This window comes from Talpa occidentalis, unplaced genomic scaffold (genome assembly GCF_014898055.3).
Source record: "Talpa occidentalis isolate TD23 unplaced genomic scaffold, MPIMG_talOcc4v2.1 talOcc4.4, whole genome shotgun sequence".
NCBI classification, from domain to species: domain Eukaryota; kingdom Metazoa; phylum Chordata; class Mammalia; order Eulipotyphla; family Talpidae; genus Talpa; species Talpa occidentalis.
This window is the reverse complement of record NW_023604295.1, coordinates 52,951,214-52,975,398: the sequence shown is the minus strand read 5'-3', so window position 1 is coordinate 52,975,398 and position 24,185 is coordinate 52,951,214. Positions and strand designations below refer to the sequence as shown.

The 24,185-nt window shown below is 37.4% G+C and overlaps 1 protein-coding gene across 4 annotated transcripts in view; it reads left to right on the top strand.

Annotated features, from left to right (window-relative positions):
- Positions 1-24,185, top strand: part of PHLDB2 (pleckstrin homology like domain family B member 2) — a 103,084-nt gene that overhangs the window by 54,315 nt on the left and 24,584 nt on the right. For 3 of the 4 annotated variants that reach the window (XM_037525576.2, XM_054700605.1, XM_054700606.1), the window contains exons 5-10: positions 922-1,059; positions 10,190-10,318; positions 16,294-16,437; positions 17,358-17,468; positions 20,679-20,768; positions 22,359-22,502. In XM_037525576.2, coding sequence (XP_037381473.1) covers positions 922-1,059; positions 10,190-10,318; positions 16,294-16,437; positions 17,358-17,468; positions 20,679-20,768; positions 22,359-22,502 — 756 coding nt within the window. The remainder of the gene's footprint in view (positions 1-921; positions 1,060-10,189; positions 10,319-16,293; positions 16,438-17,357; positions 17,469-20,678; positions 20,769-22,358; positions 22,503-24,185) is intronic. The other variant, XM_054700604.1, reaches the window with a different exon arrangement.

Genomic DNA, 24,185 nt, shown 5'->3' with positions numbered 1-24,185 from the left:
TGAGCAAATATTTGCTCAGTGGGTACCGTGTGTAGGGTAAAGCCAAAGCCACTTTCCTTACATTTTTTTTCTTCTGAATTTGTTTTTAGACATCAGATGAGGTAAAAATAAAGCCATTTTTAATGTACTTGATATAAAACTGATGTCCTTTTAATTAGTCTCTACTTTTTGACGTGCTATATAATTCATGTTAGCTAAGGTACCATGTATTTGGGAGTTTGAATTCAAATACAACATTTTCTGAGCATGTTTACTATGAGTTGAGTAATACATTGGGACTATTGGGGGATTTACATATGAATCAAACATAGACCTAGCTTTCTAGAGATTTGCAAGCAGGAAGGACACCGCACAAATTATGTAACAACTAAATTTTTCATGAAAGTAGCAATTTTTATTTTACTTTCTCTCCATTGAGTGAGAAGGAGCAAATAATTCTGCATAGGATGGATCTGGTGTTTATACTCACAGATAGTGCAGACAGCCCAATAAGTGGAAAGGGACTACTCACCTGTCATCTTCCACGCAGATCCTAGAAGCCCTTCCTGCTGGCATTGCTGGGAATTCGGTGCTTGCAGGCTGGGCTGAGTATAATTTTCACCTTTCATGCTCTCAGTACAAACAAAGACAGACCTAGCTGCTCCCAGGATGGTTCATAGAGTTGAGCCCAACTCTATGCTAATAGGCACCTCACCTTGAGAAGTGAGCAGAAAAGGGGTTATAATATAACATTCAAATAATAAGATGACCAAATTTCTTAAAGACTCTTCTAAGCTTTCCAGTTCTCATGTAGGAGTCACATATGGATTCTATGGAATGTTCTTTTTGAAATTTATAGCCATTAAAAACACACCATAAAAGTGGGCAGTTGAGAATTTCCCTGAAAGTGAAGTATCTCTGAGCTTTGCTTTGTTTCCTTAGTCGGATATGGAATATGCTCTTTTGGATGGAGAACAGAAATCTGAAACAACTGAACTTATGAGAGAGAAGGAGAGTTTGGATCAGCTAAAACGGAAAATAACAAAACTGGAAAAGACCATCGTAGGTGAAAAGACCAAGGTAAAAGAAAATTTCACTTGAATGCGGTTTTTATGGGCAACAGAGTGGTCCCATTTGAGGGAATTTAAATGTATGAAATTGAAAATAAAGGAGTGGAATTTTTTTTTTAGAAAAATGTCTTAACCATAGTTTTGGATATGTGTGCCATGTTCCTGGAGACATTGGTACTAAAGAAAAGTGTTTAGATGAGGTAAATTGTCACATACTAAAGAACTGTCAGGCCCAGTGGCTGTAGCTGACAGAGAAAAGCCTGTATAATTTCTCCAGCTGATATTCATGGTAGTTAATCCACTTGAGATGAGTGAATTGCTTTTTTCCATTAGTCTCTTTTTCTGATTCTACCGTTGTTGTTTTTTTTTAAGAATTATTTTAGTATACTGAATGCCTTTACCAGTGGTGCCCTGCAGAGGCTGCCTTATTTCCTTTCATTTTTCTGTTTATTAATAAGATGAATGGGGACCATTCATCTTCGCTGTCTTGCCTTGCAATTGTGTTCAATGCAAGTGCACTGCACTGCTCTTTGAAAAATACATCCACGTTTTCAGGGATCTTCACACACTGCCCAATGAAATAGTCTGTAAAATATAGTTGACAATTTTCTTGGAAAAAATGCATATGCAATTCAGTCCCCAACCTTTATGCTAGTGCATAGCTTCTAGGGAAAATATGAAAACTTGTTTGTAGCTTTTAGAATTCAGGATGGTAATTGGCTTTTTGTTTGTTTGTTTATTTTCTTGGGGAGATATTGTGCTTATTCTCTCATATTCTTAGTTACAGCTGAACTAGGCCTCGAATTAAAAAAAATGAAATTCCAGCATGGGGAAGAAAAAGCAAATAAACTTGTAATACATTCTTCTTTACTTACCATTTCTCTCCCTTAAGCAGTGAAAAAAAAATTTCAGTTTGAGTAAGTTAATGGTAATATGTAGAGAAGAGGCCATTTTCATCCTTCCTATTATTGTTTTGCTGGCTTGACAGGGGCTATGCATTGGAGAAGGGGCAGTGGGGGCTTGAAGCATAGACCCAGCTCATGCAGCTGTTAGGGGATTAGCTGCTTTGGAAGGTGGGATTATTGTCTGTCAGCAGAGTGTGAAAAATGGCAGAATCAGGCTTTAGGTGAGGGATTCCAGAGGAGGATGAGGGAAGTAGAAGTAGACTACTAGATGATGTTACTACATACTGCTGACAGCCAAACTCAAATAGACTCGGTACTGCTTGGCAACCTTACCATGTTTCTCCAGTAAAATTCTGCCATATTTTGACTTGGCTATTTCATATCTTCACTGTTCAATTCTCTGGTCCACTCTCTCCCCGCTGTGTCTGAGATGGTCTTATCACCCTGGTTCATTGAGAAATCAGAAGCGTCCTATCATTTCACAATTGAGGAAGATTCTCTTCCCCTCAAAGACAGTACCTTTGGATGTGCTCTGGGTGTCATTCCATCCCACTGTCTCAATTTCTTTGGTTCTCCTGTAATCCATCCCCCAACTTCTCCCTCTTTACTGAACCTGTCAACATGCCAATATTATCATTTTAAAATTATAATAACCAAACTTTTGCATTTTTTAGCCATCTCCTTAGCTCCAGCTCCCAATATACTATTCCTTGCCTTCTAGTTGGCTCAACCCCCCAGTGCTCCCTCAGATTTGCTCCCAAAAATCTAGGTGCTGCCCAGCCTGCCGGGGGCTTTTCAGTCCTCTTGTGATGAGACTCTTCAGCCGCACTCGAGGCGGGGCCGGCCCTTCTAGGCACTGCCCGCCTTGCCTCTGTGTGCCAGTCTTCCAGTTTCTCTTCTCTTCTACTTCTCTCTCTCACTGTTCCATCCCAGTTCTTATTGCTTGTCCTTCTGCCTCTGTCTAACCACTTGCTGGAGTGTTTGCTTTTGCACTGAACTCTTTTCTCTTGTATCCTCACATACTTTTACAGCCATGGTTTCTAGTAACTTATCAAATGTGTCATTCATTAGCCTAAAGCCTTTTTCTGAACTTCTGGCTCATATTCTGAAACCTGTCTGACATTTCCACTCAGATACATCACAGATATTTCTAACTGAGTATTCTGTAGCCGAACTGTCGATTTTATCCTTTCTCTTGCCTGGCATACATTTCTCCCCTTCCACCCTATTGATCTTCAGCTTTCCCAGTCCAGAAAATGGCACTCTCTCTACCTGTCTGTCCAAATAGAAACTTGGAAGTTGTCTTGACACTTCTTTCTGCATCATTCCCAGGTCCAATTAATTACGAAAATATTTCTCACTTCACGTTTCTGTATCTCCACTAACAGCATTCTCTTCTAAATCATCAAAATCTCTTCTTTAGCATCATTTCCATTTACTTCCCTTCAGTCTATTCTCTTCACAACAGCCAGAGTGATATTTTTAAATAAATATATTAGATCATATTGCTCTGGTTGGAGTTCCATGGACTTTTAATAAATCTAAATTCCTCTCTGTGGTCTGTCACCTGCCTGTGTGTCACCCTCATCATTCTACTCCACTCGCATGGTGACCTTTATCCGTGACCTTTATGATCCTAGGTATATGACCTTTAAAGATCCATCCCTCTCTGAGGGCTCCCCTGCAGATATCTCCCCTTCCTGGAAACCCCTTCCCCATAGCTGAGCCTTGTTGGTTATATCTATCAGGGCTTATGTCCAGTGCTAGTTTTTCAGAAAAACTCTTCCAGGCCTTCTAATTCAGATTATGTTTTCCCTGTTGTTCTTTTCACCATCATGTTTTTAAATCTGCATTTGTTTTGGACTTATTAGATATTTACTTCCCTCTCTAGCCTGTGAAATAGAGGAAGGCACTGTTGTCCACTCTTTATCCATCTTAGAGTAGCTGCCAGAACACTGCCCAGTATGCTTTGGGAATGTTGTCCTTGGATCTCCTACTACTGGGCAGGTCCAGGCTGGGCTTTCACAGACATGCTGAGCCAGACACCTGCCCAAGAACTCCGTGCTGCCAAGTTTCAGGACAGCTGGGACAACCTGCTAGTGGGCTTGTAATCACGCTGCCAGTCGAGCCAGAGTGTAAGACAGAAGGAGGAAGTGACCTTTGCCCCTTTGGATCTCGTTTCCTTTTCCACACACCTGTTGCTGCTGTCAGATATTAACTATGGAATGAGAAAGCCAAAACCTAAAAAGATATCCTTGTTGGGCAAACCCAATTCAGATGTGAATACACATCCTGTAAGCCTAGATTTTGGGAGACAAGGCCTGGAGTCATAGGAAGAACTTTTAATAAGACCTGAGGCTCAAATTCTGGCATGAAATTACTGACATCATTTCCTTGGTCTGGCTCTTTAGTGCTGTTTCTTTCACCTGATTTGGGAACTATTATGAATTTTGTGTAAATTAATATATATTGCAGATGATTGCTTGTTATTCATTATATATTATCATATAAAATATACTCCATAGACCTAATTGTACAACAACCTAAAATATATGCAATATACTTAGTTATGTGTTTGGTGAACATTTTGCAGTGGCTTCCTGGACTGACCTTTCCCTGCCCCCATAGGTACCACTGTCAAGAGCATCATAAACCTGTTTCCATGCGTCCTGAGTAAATGCCACCTATCTTTCGTGCTGTCAGACAGTGGCTACATCGCACATAGTCACTATGAACATGGACAAGCCCTAAATAAATCTGAGTGTCTAGTTCAAACATTAACCCACAGGGGCCCAACAGGTCTTCTTGGGGTGAGGGACATGAGAAAAGATTGTTTATAACTTCTGCATTATTTTTATGGATGTGTTGGGTGAGATCTGGGACATTTGGGCCAAAGTCTGGTTGGAGCTGGCTTTCTTTCCTGCTACTCCCGCTGTCCAAGGCAGAACTGCTAAGAAGGTATGGTTGTATGCTTGTGTTTATGTAGGTCTACTTTCAGTCTTTGTGTATTTCTGACTACATCAAGTATTCAAAACTTTAAATAATTTCCTTTACTTTTGAAGTATCTGTGTGTCATCTCTGCTTCTTACCAAGCAAAAGTCAAAAGTAGTTGTACTGAAATTAAGTGAAAAACGGCTAAGAAAAGGTTCCTCTTGCTCATCTTGTTGAAGATGCTTTCATTGTTGAGATGGTGATCATACAGCTCAAACTATTATTTTATTTAAGGATCCGTGCTCACACAAATAATTTGTCTGTTGCCATCCTGACTTGACACACTTTTATAACCAAATAGGCTAAAAGCTTTGAATAGAAGCTTACATTACTCTATGCCATGACATGATTCTGATTAAAAACTTAAACTATTTGGCTGTTTTTCTACATTAAGCATATGCCATTATATCTTAAGTGGTTCTGTTTTATCCCCCGCTACTATCTTGCCAAAGTACCTGTTACTTCCTCCCCATCCTTCCTTCAGAGCCAGGACAGATAGCAAGCCTGGCTCAGAATTCTTCAGCAAAGTGTTAATGCCACTGGAGGCCCAAGTGTTTGCCAAGTCACAGTCTCTGTTCTGAAGGGACCCAGCCCTTCCCCTGCCTCTTTCTTACATTTCAAAGTTAGTTCTCTGGTTAGAGGAAGTAGAGATATAAAATGGAATTTGAGGATTAAATCAACAGGATTTCAGATTAGAGTTTTTTGATGATTGTTTGATGATATGAATCCTTTATATGCTGGTTTTCCAATTTTTTCAACACTAAACACTTACCAGTTTTATAATTAAAATGCCAAAGCCAAAGGGGGAAAAATCCTAATTAAAAAATATAAGGCTGCCTCTTTAGAGAATGGTTCTCAGAAATTACCATTTGTTGACCCTGGTTTATAACCTTTCCTCCGAAGTTCCAAGTCTGAAAACTTTTGTGGAGGGAAAAATGTCTTTTGGAGGATTGGCACCAAAACTTAGTTGCAAAAACTAACTTTGACTAGTAGACACAATTGGTATGAAATTCACAAGTAGCTGCAGAAATAGCAATGTGGCTGATTACAGGGTCCTGCTCCTGCCTCACTGGAAATACCATGTAATATGTATTATATGAGCTGTTCTTCCTCTATCAAATTCAAAATTTTTTGAAATCTGGAACATATGGCCTTCAGAATTTCTGGTAAGCAATTTGGGGCCTAAAAATTTGCTTAGTCTATAGACCTCTGAGCGTGTCTGCCTCTCAAACTACTCCCCAAGTTTTAGGAACCTGGAAGGAAAGGGATTCTCACGAGGGTGTAGGGAAGACTTTGGTGGAAGAACCCTTCAAAATGATGGCTTAGGGTCTATGAATTTAACACTTTATTGCATAAATGCTGGACTTGACCCAGTGTTCCATAAAACACACAAGTACCACATATGTACTGGGTTCTATGCTAAAGAGTTCAGAAGTGGGCCTCCCTGGTGGTGCAGAGGTTCAAGTCTCAGTGGTAACAAGCTATCACCAGCCACTGTGGCTTGAGTTCGATCCCCTACCAAGGAGTTAACCCACATGGCATAGCATACCTTTCCTGTCACTGCTCCCCTCAGCGGTGTGTTTCAGTAGATCTGCCTGTTCTGTTCCCCACTCTGTCTCTGGTGAATCTTCTCATCCACCGCACCTCTGGCCTACACCCCAATTCTTGTATGTATAAGTAAAATAAAAATAAATCTTTAAAAAAAGAGTTCAGAAGTTACAAAAATGGATCCTAATTTTTTAAAAAATCTGATAAAGCTAATAGGTTGCTATATATATGCATATATATAAAAAATCTATGTATATGTATATATGTATATAGATAGATATAGAATGCTCAGATAAATTTGAATTTGAGATAAACAGAATACTTTTTTTGGTATACTTATGCCCCTTGTACTGTTTATGATGCACTTGTATTAAAAGATCATTTGTTGCTCATTTGAAATTCAAATTTAACAGGTTCTCCTGTTTTATTTGGCAGACATACAAGCTAATAAAGTAAGCATCTTTTCAGAGTAACTTTGAGCCATCTGTTTACCAAGTATTTCATACTTAAATATGATAAAATATTTTTTCATTAATATTCAAGCATTTTCTCTGTAGTATTGGAATTCAAATAGAGCCAGCAAGATAGATTCCAATCACTTAAGAATACAAATTGAGAGAAAACATATGTTATTGTCATCTAAGCATAGATCTAACAAAATAAGTGTTCCAGTGACAAGCTTTGGATGAGTAAAATCATTCAGGTTATTAACAACTCTTGTATACAAACTCAAGTAATTTCAGATAAATTTATAACCACTCCCCACCACCTCTGGTTGTCTTAGTACTGTGGTCAGCTTTCAAGTGTTGGTTTCAAAGTTTGTCTTGAACTTTGTTTGGTTTCTCTATATTCCATAGTAAGTGTCACCATCTAGAATTTATCTTTATCCTTGTGACTTACTTTGCTTAGCATAATCTCTTCCAGCTCCATCCATGTTGCCACAAATGGCACAAGTTTATCTTTTTTAATCACTGAGTAGTGTTCCATTGTGTATATATACCACATCTTCTTGTTCCACTCATCTGTTTTTGGGCACTTAGGTTGTTTCAGCATCCAGTTTTAACATTTTACTTGTAAAAATGTAGGATTTCCTGAAATGCCATTTAATTTGTCTATTTTACCTTCATTGTGGAAGGTGATGCATTAGTTCTAATTAACTCCTTGCCTAGAGCTAACTTTCCTTTGAAAACTTCCTGGGCAATAAGTAGAAGAAAATTTCATTCTGGCCCAAGGTCATTCTACTCTAGCTTTTGCAGGAGAGCTGTCACCTCTGTGTCCCCTGTGATTTATGGCCGGCCCCACCTGCTACTAGTACATCTTCCATCCTTCCCCTTTACTTCCTTTGCTCTAGCTTTGCCCCCTCACCCCCCCACCCGACTTTCTGCTCTGAGACTCAGGTAGTGGTCACAGCCTTACTGATAAGCCAGAGAAGCTGCAGAAAGTTCTGATGGTGCCTGCTTACATAATTCTTGTAGTCGCCCGCCTATATGGAATTGCAAAATGTTTTGAACACCTCAGAAGGAAAGCATTATGTAAACATAAGGTATTTTTTACTGCTTGTTTGGGCTTATTATTAACAATGACAAAAATTGAGAATTATGAGAGGACTAATTTATTTTTATTTAAAAGTGGCATTTTAGGTCTGTGTCTTTCTATATAATCAAATATTGAATGTATTTTTCATCAATATAAATTTAAATTCTGGAACTTTGCACAATGATACTTAATTGGAGTGAAGAGATTTATTGTTTAGCTTTCTGTTTGGAGCAAGGATTGCTGCTCTACTGGTGATTTAGTCTCTAGGAAGAGAACTCTTACTGGATAAGATTCTTTTGCTGTGTAAATAGGGCAGTCTTTGATCTGCACACAGAGAAACAACACATTTTCTTGTAAAAGATAAGTTTTAGTACTGTACTAAAGACTCACTAACTGGTTCATGTATTTAGTTTTACTATGGATTAACACTTGAGGATCCTTTTTTTCTGCAAATGATGCCATTGCTTTCTCTAGCCCAGCATCATAGGTGTTTGTGTACAGGCAGGTTGCCACTGAAGACTGAAGATTTGCTCAAGTTTTAATTGTAGAATCACTGTAGATTGACATATGAGGTAGGCTTTTCAGTTTTATGGCTTCCAGATTTAATCATTTTGAGAAAAAATGCATTTTAAATCTAAATAAACATTTCTAAAATGTCCTTAACATTTTTAAATTTAAGTTAAAAATGGAGACTCGAGTGAGCTGATAGCAGTATTGATATTCTATAGTTTTTCTAACATACCATTTTAACATCATTTTTAACATATATCATTTTAACATATATCATTTCAAAATCATAATTTTATTTTTTTTTAATTTTTAAACAGATGTTCTATAGTTTTAGATTTAAATCATAGCATCTTTCATAAAGATTTAAATATATGTTTGTATAGGAAATCATGGTCAACCAGATGAAGAAATTATAAGTATACATTCATAGAACTATTTCAGAACTTTATCCTTACAATAAAAATCCTTCTATGATATGCTTAGTGGCCAATGTTATTTCGTGCCAATTCGCATAGGGAAAAATGTGGTCATTTGCTTACTGAGGGTCAAATCACGACAGTGCTTCACAAACTGCTTTTGTTTAGATGGATGTTATCATACGAGGAAAGAAATAGGGCTAACTTCCACTTCAGGGATTCAGAACATCATAAAGGAAACACTAGTTGGCAAGGTTGGCTTAAAGCAAATTAAGGTTTTGTTTCTCGATTGAAGAGGTAGCACTGTGAAGCTGTGCCATTACTGTAGGACAGTATTTTTCTATTGTACCCTGGAGAATATCCAGGATCACTTCGGGGTGTGTGATTTGAGAAGTACTTAGTATTATCTTCTCCCCTTTTTCCTATTCTCTGATGGTCCTATCGCTGACACTTGGATATTCTCTCCTTTTTTCACAATCTGTGTTTCAATTTTTTGCATGTCTGTCATTGTAGGGAAGTCTTTATCTCCACAGAAAATGTCACATTTTGGTGGATCTGAGCTGCCTAATCTATCTTCTGCTTGCTGCTTCGTCTATCTTATGTTGTGACTTGCTCTCTTACTCCCTGCATTAGATTTTTTTCCCCTTGGAGTCAGATTTTCTAATTGCTTAAGCGCTGATGTTTGACAAATAGAATTGTTGCAAATAATTAATAGTATGAGTTATTGCACCTAATGTGCCTCTGACCTGAAAACCAAACTTGAATAATTTCCCAAAGCTTGCTTAAGAATTGCCTTGAGAGAATTGGTTCTATGACAGCACTCGAGGTCAACCTTCCCTTTCTTTTGTCTGTTTCTCTGCCAAGTGACTCTTTGCAAAACTGTCCTATGAGTTGTGTTGGATTTCTTTTCTTCTTTGTTGACCAATTACCAGTATTACAGTTGCTCCCCCTGCTTTTATAACATGGTGGCAGCAAGGAGGGAAGGAAGGAAGGATGGGGGTCATTGCCAATGTCCAATGAAGTAGACTGTGTTTTGAGAATGCATTAATGGGGTTCCCTTTTCGTCCCCCTTATGCCCTTTATCTTAGCCACTAACAAGATATGTTTCTACAGTCTTGGGATATGTAGAGTTTGTGTATGTTTGCTTGTTTGTGTTATCCTTGGGAAATGTTCGCTAACACCTGCTGGGCTGTGAAGGTAATTTCTATTCTATTTTCTGATTTCTGAACTTCAGGAGAAGGTAAAGCTTGATGCTGAAAGGGAAAAACTAGAGAGGCTTCAGGAGCTTTACTCCGAGCAGAAGACCCAGCTGGACAATTGTCCTGAGTCCATGAGGGAACAGTTACAAGAACAACTGAAGAGGGTCAGTAGCAACCAGGAACGCGCCAGTTGTTTTTTGTTTTTTTCTGCTTTTTGAATATAATTTACTTACTTATGACTTCCCACTTCACAAAGCATACATTTGCATAAGTTCTGGTCATTAGATACTTTTAAAATAGAAGTATGAATGTGACAGTGTATCTTATTCTAGGCTAACCAGTTTGTTTGTTTTTTAATCCTTGGAATTCTTCACCTAACTTACAATGCAAAAATTTTTCTGAAGTCATTCTTTGTAACAAAAGAGAGCTGACACATAACCAGCACTAGCTGTAGCATTTAAGTTAGCCAACATCTTTCCCTGCAATCTCTGTCCCATTGTGATTAGTCCTTGAATATTTTTTAGCTTAATTTTATACTCTTTTTTTTGTATTCTCCCCAAATTTTCATATTCTTTGTTATACTTTTCTTTTTAATTTTGTTTCTGAGTGACATTAAACTTATTAACTTGATCATATTCATCAAATACCAAGAGCTAAGATGAGGGTATTATTAATGCCTGTAACATCCTTTCCTACAAGTTTCTTCATTTTTAACAACCTAGTGCAGTGTTGACCTTCTTGATGAACTTGATCCGATTATTCTCCAATCCTTAATGCTGGCAGTGCTGAGCACTACCACCTGAGTCATTTTCTGACAACAAAGCTTCCTGGGTGGATAATTTCATAAACACTGGCAAGCTGACATAATATTTCATAGCTTCTTAATAACTGGATTTTTTTCTTCTAAATAAACAGTAGCCTGAAGAAACTGTGACCGTAGGGAGAGTGTCATTAGCAGTCCTGGACATGATGGGCTTCACTTCATAGTGGTTTGTTCTACGTGACTGGTGATTTATGATTCCATAGAATCAAGTGAAAAAGAAGACTAGTTTCATTCATGTTACAACCCCCAAACCTTCTTGGGAATGAATGAGTTGGGAAAAAAACAACTTTAAGATATCACACTTTGGAAAATATTTAAGATGTCCTTACTAAAAACCATACTTGATACTTCTAAGTACTAGATAATGAAAAAAATCAGTTAAAACTTGAACATATTGTAGAGGTGGAGAGTATCTTAAGAATATCCAATGTAGGGCCTCCCTTGGTGGCTCAGGCGGTTGAGCACTGCACTGTGAAGCTGTCCGCAGCCTCTGCAGCGCCAGTTCGATCCCCGCCGTCCGGCAAGGGTCCCACATGGCACTGCAGACCTTTCCTGTCTTGCCCGCTGCTCCGCTCAGCAGTGTATTTCATCAGTCTGCCTGTTCTGTTCCCCTCTCTGTCTCTGGTGAATCCTCTCACCCTCCCGCACATTTGGCCTGTACCCCAGTTCTTGTATAAAATAAATAAATAAATCTTTAAAAAAAAGAATATCCAATATAGACAAGTAAACTGCAGTCTAATAATCCTAATATGTGTTATTATTCACAATGTTGGATTAAAAAAATGATTCAGTGTTGTTCACCCCCTTTAGTTATTTTAGTGTGTGTAGCTGAATTTACTGTAAAAAGATAAAACTTTCTGTCCCTGAGGGTCATATATCTCTGAAAATAATGTGATAAAAATGATAATGGAAAGAGTGGTTATTTATTATAAAATTATTTTAGTTTGTGATTTTTATGTGTTTATGCCAGCTCTCAAAGAGATTGGGAAACAATTTTTTTATTCATTTATTGTTTCCAACTCTCCTTATTGGTAAAGGTTTTACATAGTTGTTGTGGTCATGGTGCTACTTTATTTAGAGCCAGCAATCGAGTTATGAACTTTGTTTTTTCTTTCATCGTGTTATGCAGTTATTGTTTGAATTCTTTTTGAGCATGGTTTCAAATGGAAATTGGTAGATTCTATTAATTATCAGGACTCAGGTGGATATAGTTTTCTTAATCTAGGTTCTGTAGGATAACTCATAAATTTGTATGTGTTCTAAGGATTTTGACTACAAAAGATAAAAGGAAATGATGCAGACAGCATATTGCACTAACTGAAGACAAAGACTCCTTTCTTTTCCTCTCCAAAGGGGAGTGTAGAATTCTTATCATAAAACCCTTTTCCTTAGGAGATTTAACTGACTTGTGGTAGCTTCTGTTCACCTGATAGTAAAAGGCCTACTAATTCCATTTTCCAGGGATGACAACCAGAGTAATTCTGGCCAATCCCTTGGCTTAATAAGTAAAAACGCTCACTCATTTCATGAGAAGTCCATTCATAGTAGGAATTTCCTGTGTTATCACAACTCATTTCCCTTCAGACTTCAAACAGTTCAGAATACACTTCATTACCAAACTTTCCCCAAGGCATTTAAACTAGATTCATTGATGTTGATTTTATTATCAGTGACTTCATCGGGTGGCAAGTTGTACAAATACAAAATAAAAAACAGGAAGAAAATCATTTTCTTACACTATACCTTTTCTCAAATACTTAAACTGAAATGGCAGCATACACACAGTCATTGCCTTAGAGTCAGAATGCAGTTTTCTTTAGATATTGATTTCATGGCCTGTGACTGCATCTCGTGATCATGGGTTCACCAAGCAGATTGTTTCCTGGGATATGAATAGTGTGGCAAAGAAGCTGAAGTTAAAGGAGTCTTTAATTTGCCTGGATTGGTTTCACTATTAAATGGAACAGACACCTGGCCAGGGCTGTTATCTTATGCTTTTGATATTTATTCAGCTGAATGGTTGATTTTGGTTTCTTTTTTAAAAATTCTATTCATTGCGCTCTGAATAGAGACCCTTTTTTTCTTACTGGTGCTGCAATCAATTTAATCATTTAATCTTGAACAAGCCATCCAACCTCTATGGACTTAAGTGTCCTCACATATAAAACAAGGGGCCTGTATAAGATGATTTCCATTGTCTTTTTCCAGATTCCAAAAATAAACTGTTAAAGGTTTGACTGATGGAGAAATGTTAACAATCTCAGAATTCCAGTAAAATTCGCTTTTAGTGTTGACTTTGAACTGTCATGAGATTATTATTCTAAACTCTCCTGACCATCCACTTCTGGTTTTTTTTCTTTCTGTTCCTCTACTAAGGAAAGAAAACATAAAGATCTCCATCTAAACTTCTGCTATATACTTTCTCAAAACAAATTATTGAAAAGGAAAAAGTACTTGTATCGAGTTTTCTTTAGTGCAGCTATTTTATTTTCATTTCCTTTACACCTAACATTTGAGCTTGCCAGTCAGATGTGTAAAGTTCTTTTATGGAGTGAAGTTTAGTTAAAAATTTCAACCAAGTTATGCCTTGATTTCGAGATCCTTGGATATATTACTCTGTGACTAACTAAACTATTCTTGACCCCAAATTCCATCACCTGAATTTTTACTCTCATCCAAAATCTTTTGACAGTTTTGCCCCCTCCAAGTTGTTATTTTTCCCACAGTGTTAAGTTTATGTATGCTGATTGTAGTGATTTAGATAAGTTGATGAAATGATTAACCAGAGGAATCTGAATGTTGATCTTAGTTTTAATTTTCAACTTTTCTACCTAGTCTGTTGTTATTTTAATGCAGTGGCTTAAATATTTGCTACAAATAAATTAGTGACTCTGTGACTTTCATGTAGTTAAAATAACACATGTTGCACATTAACCAGATGTGGATTAAAGTGACTGACTACCATAGTCTATGTATTATAAGCCTATATACACTTTGAATGAAGATTATTTATAATTTATAAAATTATTTTTAAAAGGCTTATTAAATTTTTTATTTTAGTAATCTTCAGTCACAAATCAAACTTTGTTGAAATATCTCAAAAATTTTAGTATATATGCTTCTGAGTAAATATACCAGTTGACATTTTGTTGTGAATATTTTGTTGAAGACATAACACTGTGCTATTTCTTTTTTTTTTTTTTTTAAGATTTATTTATTTATACAAGAACCAGGGTACAGGCCAGATTCACAGGAGGGTGAGAGGATTCAGCAGAGACAGAGCGGGGAACAGAACAGGCAGACTGACTGAAATACACTGCTGAGCAGAGCAGCGGGCACGACAGGAGAGGTCTGCCATGCCATGTGGGACCCTTGCTGGGCGGCTGGGATCCAACCGGCGCTGCCGAGGCTGCAGACAGCTTCACAGCGCTGTGTTCAACCGCCTGTGCCACCAGGGGAGGCCCAACACTGTTGTTTCTTAAATCCTTCAATAGTAAATAGATATGCTCTGAATTCATTAATTTATTTAGAAGTTAAGAGCATGATTAAGTTGAAATGCTCATCAATGAATTGAACCCAAGACCAAGACCACTTTCCATCTGACCAATTAAAATGTAAGAAGTGGGCCTCCCCGGTGGTGCAACGAGTTGAGCACAGTGCTGGGAAGCTGTCCACAGCTTCTGCAGCACAGGTTCGATTCCCAGCCCGCCAGGGAGATTCCCACATGGCGCCCCAGACCTCTCCTGTCGGGCCTGTTGCTCCCCTCAACAGTGCCATCAGTCCATCTGCCTGTTCTGCTCCCTACTCTGTCTCTGGTGAAGCCTCTCACCCTCCCGCGCCTCTGGCCTGTATCCCAGCTATTGTATAAATAAAAAATAAACCTTAAAAAAAATAAGAAGTGTTAAGTAATGCTGAATATGTTTTTGAAATTGTTTTGCTTGCTCTTGAGTTCTGAGAATCACTGTGTTGACATAATAGTCTCGTTGCTATAGTGTTGGTTGTAATTGCATGGTAGCTAATAGCCTTCTGAGTCATCCCTAGAATAAAATTTATTCCACAAGGTAGAAATAATTAAAAGGCAAAAAGATTCATCACGTACATAAAAACAAGAGTTGGGGTTATGGTATTAAATACTGATATAGATCTTTTACCATCTATTTTTTATTAAAAACTCCTTTTGATGTTTGGATTAAATAAAACAAGCCTGACTCTTACCTATGTAGAGCTGCAAGCCTTAGAACCCAGCTGTCTTTTCCTTTGGGCCATAGATGATTTATAAATTATTTATGTATTTGAAATCATTATACATACCACACTTATAGTTCAGTGAAAGACTCCAAAAAATAAGGGAAGGGTAGTTTAAAGTTGATAGAAGAATAATTTATATATCACACACCCGTGTCTGCACATATACAGTCAGTCCTGTTGTCAGGTACCGCAGATGTTGCAAATGCCTATGCTAGACAATCGGATTTTTATGATTGCCAACCGTTCTTAATGTCTTCAAGATTGTTCCCAGAGCAGTGGTGTTTAACCTTTTGAGTAACTCTTTGTGCCTGATGAACACTGTACTTTCACTTATTCTAGGAATAAGTGGTTTGACAACAATTTCAAGGGATGCACAGAAGCTCAATTTGAGATTATAATATACACACAGTACACATGCTTCAAATATGTATTCATTTTAAATTATGTACATTGAGCACATGCTAACTCTGTGCATTAGAGAACATTGAGAAAAAGAAAAGAAAAGACATTTTAAAAGTTCTAGTATTTTTCTCTTCACATCCAGTGAATTGTGGTGTGTGCCACCTAGGGAGCCTGTATTTGTCTTAGAGAAGACTTCTGATTTGTTATGTGTGTCAATTTTTGAATCTTCTTTTTAATAGTCAGCAATTTTTGAATCTTTAATCTGTATACTAAATTCTCATTTCATTTGGAAATTTATGGAAAATAGAAATATTTTCTCAAGATACTGACACACCCATGGTCTGTAGGTAATGTTTAGGTTGTTTGCTGAATTCTTTTTATGTTTCACAATCCCTTTTAAAGCCACTTAGTAGATTTAAAGCAAGAATTGCTATAGCCACAGAACAGTCTAGAACTGATGGTAAAGTAAACACTCAACATCCTATCTGCCCTGGTCCCCCATCCCTTTCAATTCTGTTATTAACAGTCATTGGTCTGGGGGTTAGCTCCAAAAGAATGGATTATCAGTTAATATCCCTGGTTATGTTTTCAATGGGAAACATATTTTAGATTCTAGGCTTTCAGCAATCCTTCTGGCATGTCTTGTTTTCATTCCCTTTTCTCAAGGATGCGGACTTGCTGGATGTTGAGAAAAAACACTTTGAAGATCTGGAATTCCAGCAACTTGAGCATGAGAGCCGGCTAGAAGAGGAAAAGGAGAACCTCCTGCGTGAAGTGGCTGAATATCAACAGAACATCGACACTAGAAAGGTGCTTTGCTAGGTGTCATTCAATGTAACATCAAAATATACCTCTTACTATGTGACAGTAATATCATTAATATAGCTCTGTGAGTGCCTGTCCTTATATCTGAATGAGATAAATATACAATAATGACATTTAATCACAAAATCACATTTAGCAGATTATGAAAGCTGCCATCTATATTACTAAACGGAGATCTGAACTAGATAAACTGAGACATGTTGCAGTTATTTAATACTGCAGATGCATTTATTTATAATATTCATTTTTTCTTTTATATGAAAAACAAGACAGAAAATCAGAAATTTAAGTGCTTGTTTTAAATTACTTACTTTTGCAATCATAACTAGATTCAGAATAATTCTATGAACAAATTATAATTTGAAATTTTCTCTGGAAACAGAATATTGTTTCTCTTTCTCAATACTTGTCAAAACTATTGATGCCTGGCAGCTTATTAGCATTAGAAGCAGTCCCATGAAGTGCCATGTAAGTTATTGACTCCACCCAACCCCTAGCATCCAAATGTGCAGCCCAGAACTCGGTGCTTATTCCAGAATTTAGAATCATACCCAGTGTTCTGTACTAAACCAACAAAGTTGAGGGAAGGGAAATGGAGATGGTGAACTCTTAAGCTCTCCATTAAAATAAGAAATTCCATTGTTTTTTCCATGAGGCGTCTCCCAAGATGAAGTCAAGAATTCAGTTATTGTCTAAAACAAGATTTCCTGTTGACTTCTGGGTTCTTCAAATAGATTTAAAATCACTTGAACTGTATTGGCCTTAGATTAAGAAAAGCCCAAAGGGTAGCAGGTCAAAGAAACTGCCTTCCACTTGTAAACATCTTTCTTTCCTTTTCCAGAGCAGATTGGCAAACTTTGAATGTCTAAGTACATCTTTCTATGACCACCTTTCTTTCCCTCCAGGAAAAAATTTCTGCTTTGAAAAAACAAGCCAATCACATTGTCCAGCAGGCACAAAGAGAACAAGATCATTTTGTGAAAGAAAAGAATAATTTAATAATGATGTTGCAAAGAGTAAGTATTTTCTTTTCAGCACTGGTAACATAAAACACAGGTTCCAACTTGGAAAAAGTTGCTTTTTCAGTGCAAGTGTCTTTTAATAGTGAATTATAATTTTAAAACACACTTTATATACATTGTTATTTAATCCTGCATATAAATAAACTCTTGATACTCTGTGAATAATTACTGTAATTCAGAAAATAAACAAGGATGTTTCTTCCATCGTGTGAAAATCCAAACTATGACAACTCTGAGGGCTTTCTGACTTTATTCTTTTAAAAATTATGTTTTTCATCAAATAAGTAAAATACATTTGGCTCTTTTTACTGCTGTCAAATATTTTGGCTCAGCTGCTCTGGTGTTTTGGGCTCCAGTTTTCTGTATGTTGGTTTTCCTGACAAATGCCACATTGGATTTAGTTTGGCTTAATTGTCTAGGTAGACATGTCACATGAGAGAAAAGGTTATCCTCACCAAAGGGAACTATGTCCTCATCTGCCCAGCACCTAAAGTGGCTGTATATATTGGACATTCCTTTACTCAACCTGTAACCTAATTTTTTGATATAGTTCTGGTTCTAATTTCAGCAATAAAGCATCAAAAGTTGAAGTTGATAGGAGTAGTCTCAGGACGGAGGCTTGCATGCAATTTACTATCTAGGAATATTCACTTGGGATCATGAAAATATGAAGTGGACCCAAAAAAGGGGTGCAGGAAAAGGACCAAATCTAAAATGATGCATTCAAGCTTGAGACTATACCATGATCCCCCCCTAATTGAGAGGAAATATATCTGCAGTATTCCTATATGAGCATTTTTAGGTTGAGGAGAGAAGAAATTAGTTTTTTATGTAGTATTAAGAGTCAACTCATGGTGCCTCTGGAGCCCACACAGATCTGATAGCTCTCTTCCTCCTCCTTCTTCAGCACCTAGAAATCTCCAGATGGTTGTATTTTCCATCTCTGTCCACCACTCTGCAGATGAACTCTGGTGCCATTAGCCTTGCCACCACTATGTTACACTTTGCCCACAATATTCAAAGGCACAGCTTAAATTAGATAGTGTAATATGTAGTAACTTCTGAAATTGTAGCCCCAAAAGGAAAAAACTCTATTAGATTTTTGTACATGGGTAAGCATAATCACAGAAATACCATTTCCTCATTACAAATAAATAAAATATCCCACTGTAAAAATTTTGGTCAAAAAGCATGAAGATATTAATTTCCCCAGTTTTGTCTATAGATACATTGCATTACCAATAAAAATTGCAAGACTGGGCCTCCCCGGTGGCGCAGCGGTTGAGCGCTGGGTTGCGAAGCTGCCCGCAGCCTCTGCAGCGCTGGTTCGATCCCCAGCTGCTCCCCGGCCACCGGGTGAGGGTCCCACATGGCGCGCAGACCTCTCCTGCCACCCGCTGCTCCCCTCAGCAGTGTACTTCGGTCCTTCTGCCTGCTCTGCTCCCCGCTCTGGCTCTGGTGAATTCTCTCACCCTCCCGCGCTTCTGACTGTACCCAGTGCTTGTATAAATAAATAAAAATAAATCTTTAAAAAAAAAAGACTTCCTTTAAAAAAAAATTACAAGACTTTTTTCAAGAATTGACAAATTGATAGTAAAATTTACAGTTGATCTTCATTATTTATTTGTGAATTTGCCTACTCACTATACTTTATTGGTAACCCCCAGATCAATAGTCATGCAGTCATTCATGAATGTGCCCAGAGCTGTCAAAATGTTCATTGTTCATTTGCTTGACATGCTCCTTTCCAGCTCAGGCTGGACAAGGCAATGCTCTGCCTTCTTTCAGCTCTCATGCTATAAACAAATGGACCATTCAGTCCCATATTTTGTGGACCGTTCAGTCCCATATTTTCATATTTTGTGCTTTTCGTTAATGATTCTGTTGTTTAAAATGGTCTCCAAGCACAGTGCTAATGTATTGTCCACTATTGCTAAAGGGCAGGAAGGCTGTGGTGTGCTTTTTGGAGAAAGCCAAGCATTATATAAGCTTCATTCAGATGTGAATTGTAATGCTGATGGCTGTGAGTTCAGTGTTAATGAATCAGATATAAAATATAATAAGATGTTACCAAAGATAGCTTTAAGCAGAAACACATATAAAACAAAATTATGTATTAGTCAGTTGATGAAACTATTGTGACCAGAATCTCACAGGAACCCAGCTGTATATTTCCTTTAGGAACAGTATTCATTACTTCAGTATTCATATGAAGTATTCATATATGAAAATATGAAGAGAACAGAAGAGCTAAAACAAGTTTGAACAGTACAAACAAAGTTGGAGGGTTTGTGTTGTATGGTTTCAAAGTTTACTAGAAAGCTAGGACACTTAAAATGGGGGTGATCCTAGCATATAAAAGACATATAGATCAATGGAACTGAACAGAGTCCAGAAATAGGTCCACACATGTACCATCTGTTGATTTTTTTTAACTTTTTTTTTTAGATTTATTTATTTATTTATTTATTTATTTATTTACTTATTTATTTATACAAGCACTGAGTACAGTCAGAAGCGCAGGAGGGTGAGAGAATTCACCAGAGCCAGAGTGGGGAGCAGAACAGGCAGACTGACAAAATACACTGCTGAGGGGAGCAGCGGAAGGCAGGAGAGGTCTGTGCGCCATGTGGGACCCTCGCCAGGCAGCCGGGGATCAAACCGGTGCTGCAGAGGCTGTGGGCAGCTTCGCAACCCAGCGCTCAACCGCTGTGCCACCGGGGAGGCCCCCATCTGTTGATTTTTAAGAAACTTTCCAAGACTAATCAGTAGAGAAAGGAATGTCTTTCTTAAATGTGCTATATAAACTGGCAATGCAGAAAACTGAGAACCTCATCATTATCTGTCCTCACACCATACATACAGGTTAATACAAAACAGATCTTAGACATGGATGTAAAAATCAAATGCTATGTTTTCTAGAAGAAAACATAGTAGTACCAGTGCACCTTCATGGCTTTGGGGTAAACCAAAAATTCTTAAAAATAAATGACAAAGGACTTGATTCTAGTGTATAAGAAGCTCCTATAACTCAAAAATAATAAACACCTAATAAATGTATTTTTTAAAAAACAGGCAAATGATCTCTATATAAATAGCAAGCATATCGGAAGATTCAATAAGTCACTTAAAAAATACTCAATATCATTGGTCAGCATGGAAATCCAAGGTTAACTAAGCTTAATAGACTTTGTGTTCTTTCAGGAAAAGGAGAATCTTTGTAATTTGGAAAAGAAATACTCCAGTCTCTCTGGAGGGAAAGGGTTTCCTGTCAACCCCAATACTCTAAAAGAGGTAAGCTATGATTTTATTTATCCATATACCACCTTAAGAATCAGGAGCTGTACCTCAGTTTTATGTGATTAGCTGAATAGGAAAAAAATTAACTCAGATGACTTATGCAAGCACTCAAAGCTTTGATGGTTTTCCTGCCTTTCATTTATGTTTGGAGGATTTAGGATTTCAGGGATTATTTTTATAGCTACTGCAGTGTGTGTGTGTGTGTGTGTGTGTGTGTGTGTGTGTGTGTGTGTACTTGTCAGTGGCATTTAGAGCTTCAAAAACTTTAAGATTCAGAAAGATTAATCTTAAATTCTCTTCTTTCTACCATCTCATTTCTCACTTCTACCTTTTTTTCTCCTAAATCTTATAAAATATGAAAATGTCTCTGAATATTTGAGAGAATCATGCATTTTCTTTCTTGCTACTTTTTCCCCAGTATTATTTGATTCTGCTATTTTTCTTCCTAAATTGGAAACTCATGGTTACACTGAACTATGCACATATTTATCATAAATAACCATCTTTTCCCAGATCCCATCACCCTAACTAGGAAAGAAAAGTTATATTTTTTTTCTAAAAAAGCTAAAGAAAAAGCTTTAAAAATTATATAATAACACAAAACCCTCTATAAACTCCTTTTAAAAAGACAGCAGAAAGTATTTCATGTGTGTAGGTATGTCAAATAAAATGCTCATCACGATAATAGGTGTGACTAATATGTACCTTGGAAGAACTTTGTGAAATAGTTCTACAAGAGCTTTATTAGGTCGTTCAATTTCATGGTTTTTCTCCATTGTTTAGAACGCCTAACAGGCAGGTTAAGTGAACAGAGGGTGGTTATGAATGGAATGTACTAGAATAAGATAATGTCAGCCAGGTGGGCAGGGGCCAGATTTCTGAGTCATGTTAAGATGCTGGTGGCTTGGATAAGAACAGTGGCTGAGACAGAGGGAAGTAGCTGGAATGGGATATATTTTGAAGGCTGTGTGAGTGTGTGTGTGTGTACCCATTAAGCTGTTAAGGACCCATGTTCTTTTTCTTTTCATTCAGTTGAGATGCCTAAGAGCCAGATTCCATTACAAGTAAATTGCAGCTTTATAAATGTCAGTGCAAAAACCAATAACCTCAGCCACTGTTACTCACTCTAATTTGTCAGGAAACAGAAGAGTGGAAAATGTAAAAATAAAGATTTGTGGAAAGGCTCTGAGTTAGGGAGGAATGATTGCATTGTCAATTTTACAGCTTGGATTTGTATGTGTGTGTTTATTTTAAATGTTATGGAGTGACAACCTCTTCCAGTCAACAGAGGAATACTGATGCCTCTGGATAGTTTGAAATGGAAAGTGTTGGGTTACTTACGCTATAATCATCTTGATTTCACCAGAGAAAAATTATTTTTAATGTTTAGAATGTCCTTTTTCAAGATTAAGCACCATAAATCCATTTTGATTGCTGATGATTTCCTTACTGAGACATTCGATAACACCACACATACCTGGCTGAACCACTCTAAGCTAACTCCATTGTACTGGGAGCATTAATACTCTCGCATGCCTCTGCTTTTGCTTTCTTCATGTTTAATTTCTGAATTCCTCCTTTTAGGGCTATATCAGTGTAAATGAAATTAATGAGCCATGTGGCAATTCCACGAATCTATCCCCTTCCACTCAGTTCCCTGCTGATGCTGACGCTGTTGCCACTGGGCCTGCCACAGCTGTGCTGATGAGCCAGCCACAAAATAAAGAGGTGTGTTGGCATGACATTTCATTCATTCACTGCTTTCCTCATGTCGGAGATTAACCCATGGTTAACTGAAAATGAAGGCACGTGTTGTGACAGAGGGTTGGTGGTTGACCAGAGTGATGCTGAGTTTGAAAATCAAAGCAATTTGGAGGTACTGTCTACTAATTATATTACTCATGAAGTACATGGTCCAGAGAGAGTACTCGGGGTAGTTCGTTTCAAAAAATAAACTCTTACCTTAGCTCTAACCCCATCTCATTTTCATAGAGGCCGAAAACCTTTCTAAAATTATTAGTTGGAGTCACCTTTCCAATTTGATTGTGTTTTCTATTATTTTTTGCCTTATGGATTTTTTAAAAATTGTATTATGCCTTTTAAAAACATTTAGGTAGGGGCTCATAACAGTAAATTAAAATACCTTCGCTCATCCAAGTTGCATGCTGTTGAGATTTTTTGAGTCCAATTGAAAGATACTGCCCATCATTTGTGACTTCTTAAAATAGAAGAAAACAAAATAATCAGATTATTTATTTCATTTCTTTGTCTTATGCTCTCTTTTCATGTGGCCACATATATACTTTCTTTCTCCTCTAAAGCAGAGATCACCTCTCTGTTCTGGATTTATTCTTCCTTCTACCTTTTCTCCTCATCCTGTCACTCAAACTCCATCAGCCCCTTGGCCTGAAGTCCTGACTCCATCTGTCCATCCCTTCCTTTTAAATGACACGCCTCCTCCTCTACCAGCTAAGAAACACAGAAGGCAGCAGCAGCAAGAGCAACAGGTAATTAGGAACTGGTTTAGAGCCAAAGGCAGTTATTTATGTGGAGTATTGTCTTCAACTTTTCCAAAGGTGTTTTTTTTCAAAATACAAAGTGCATACATACTCCTTTGAGGGTTTTTTTGAACATGGGCAGCGGGGAGGGAAGAAGGGGGGTTTGCTTTTAAAGGACATTTTATATGTCCTTAAGGGTGTTGGGTTTATTATAAAGTTTTTAAGATCTTTATAGTTCTCCCTGGGCTTTTGATATGTTTGAGTTTATTTCACATCCTCACGCCCCAGTTCCCAGCCAGCCAAAATACTGTGAATTATCTGCTCTTTTTTCAAAATAACAATAACTCCCATAAAATACATGGTATAAAAGTTGCTTTATAAATGCAAAGTAAGTTTTACACATCACTGAAACCATAATAGATAGTGTTCCCTTGCTCTCTGTCAAAAGTTGCCAAACATTTAACAAATATCTCATTTTATCCTTCTAATAATCCTTTGAGATGAGAATTCTCTCCATGGTGATATTTAGAGAACTGAGGCTCGGTGTGGGTAAATAGCTCATCCACAAGAAGTGCATTTGGTTCATTGAACAACAGTTTTGTTGGACTAGATTTTTAAATAACTAATGTCCTCCTTTTAGTACACTCAGTGCATATTTAGCTTAGGTATTTTTTAAAAGTCTATTTTGAGACACCTTTTAACTGTAATCAATTCCTGTGTGAATTTGGCCCCAGAAAACCCTAAGGAGTCATAGCCATGAGATTGCCAAGTTAGGAAAACTCTGGTCTGCTATGTGCAGCCCTTGCATTTCTGGAAGGTCCCCTGTTAAAGGACTACATCTCCTCGCTACTTCTAGGTTAATCAATACTAGCTAATATAAAAAGATAACCATAAAGCTAAAATGCAGATATTT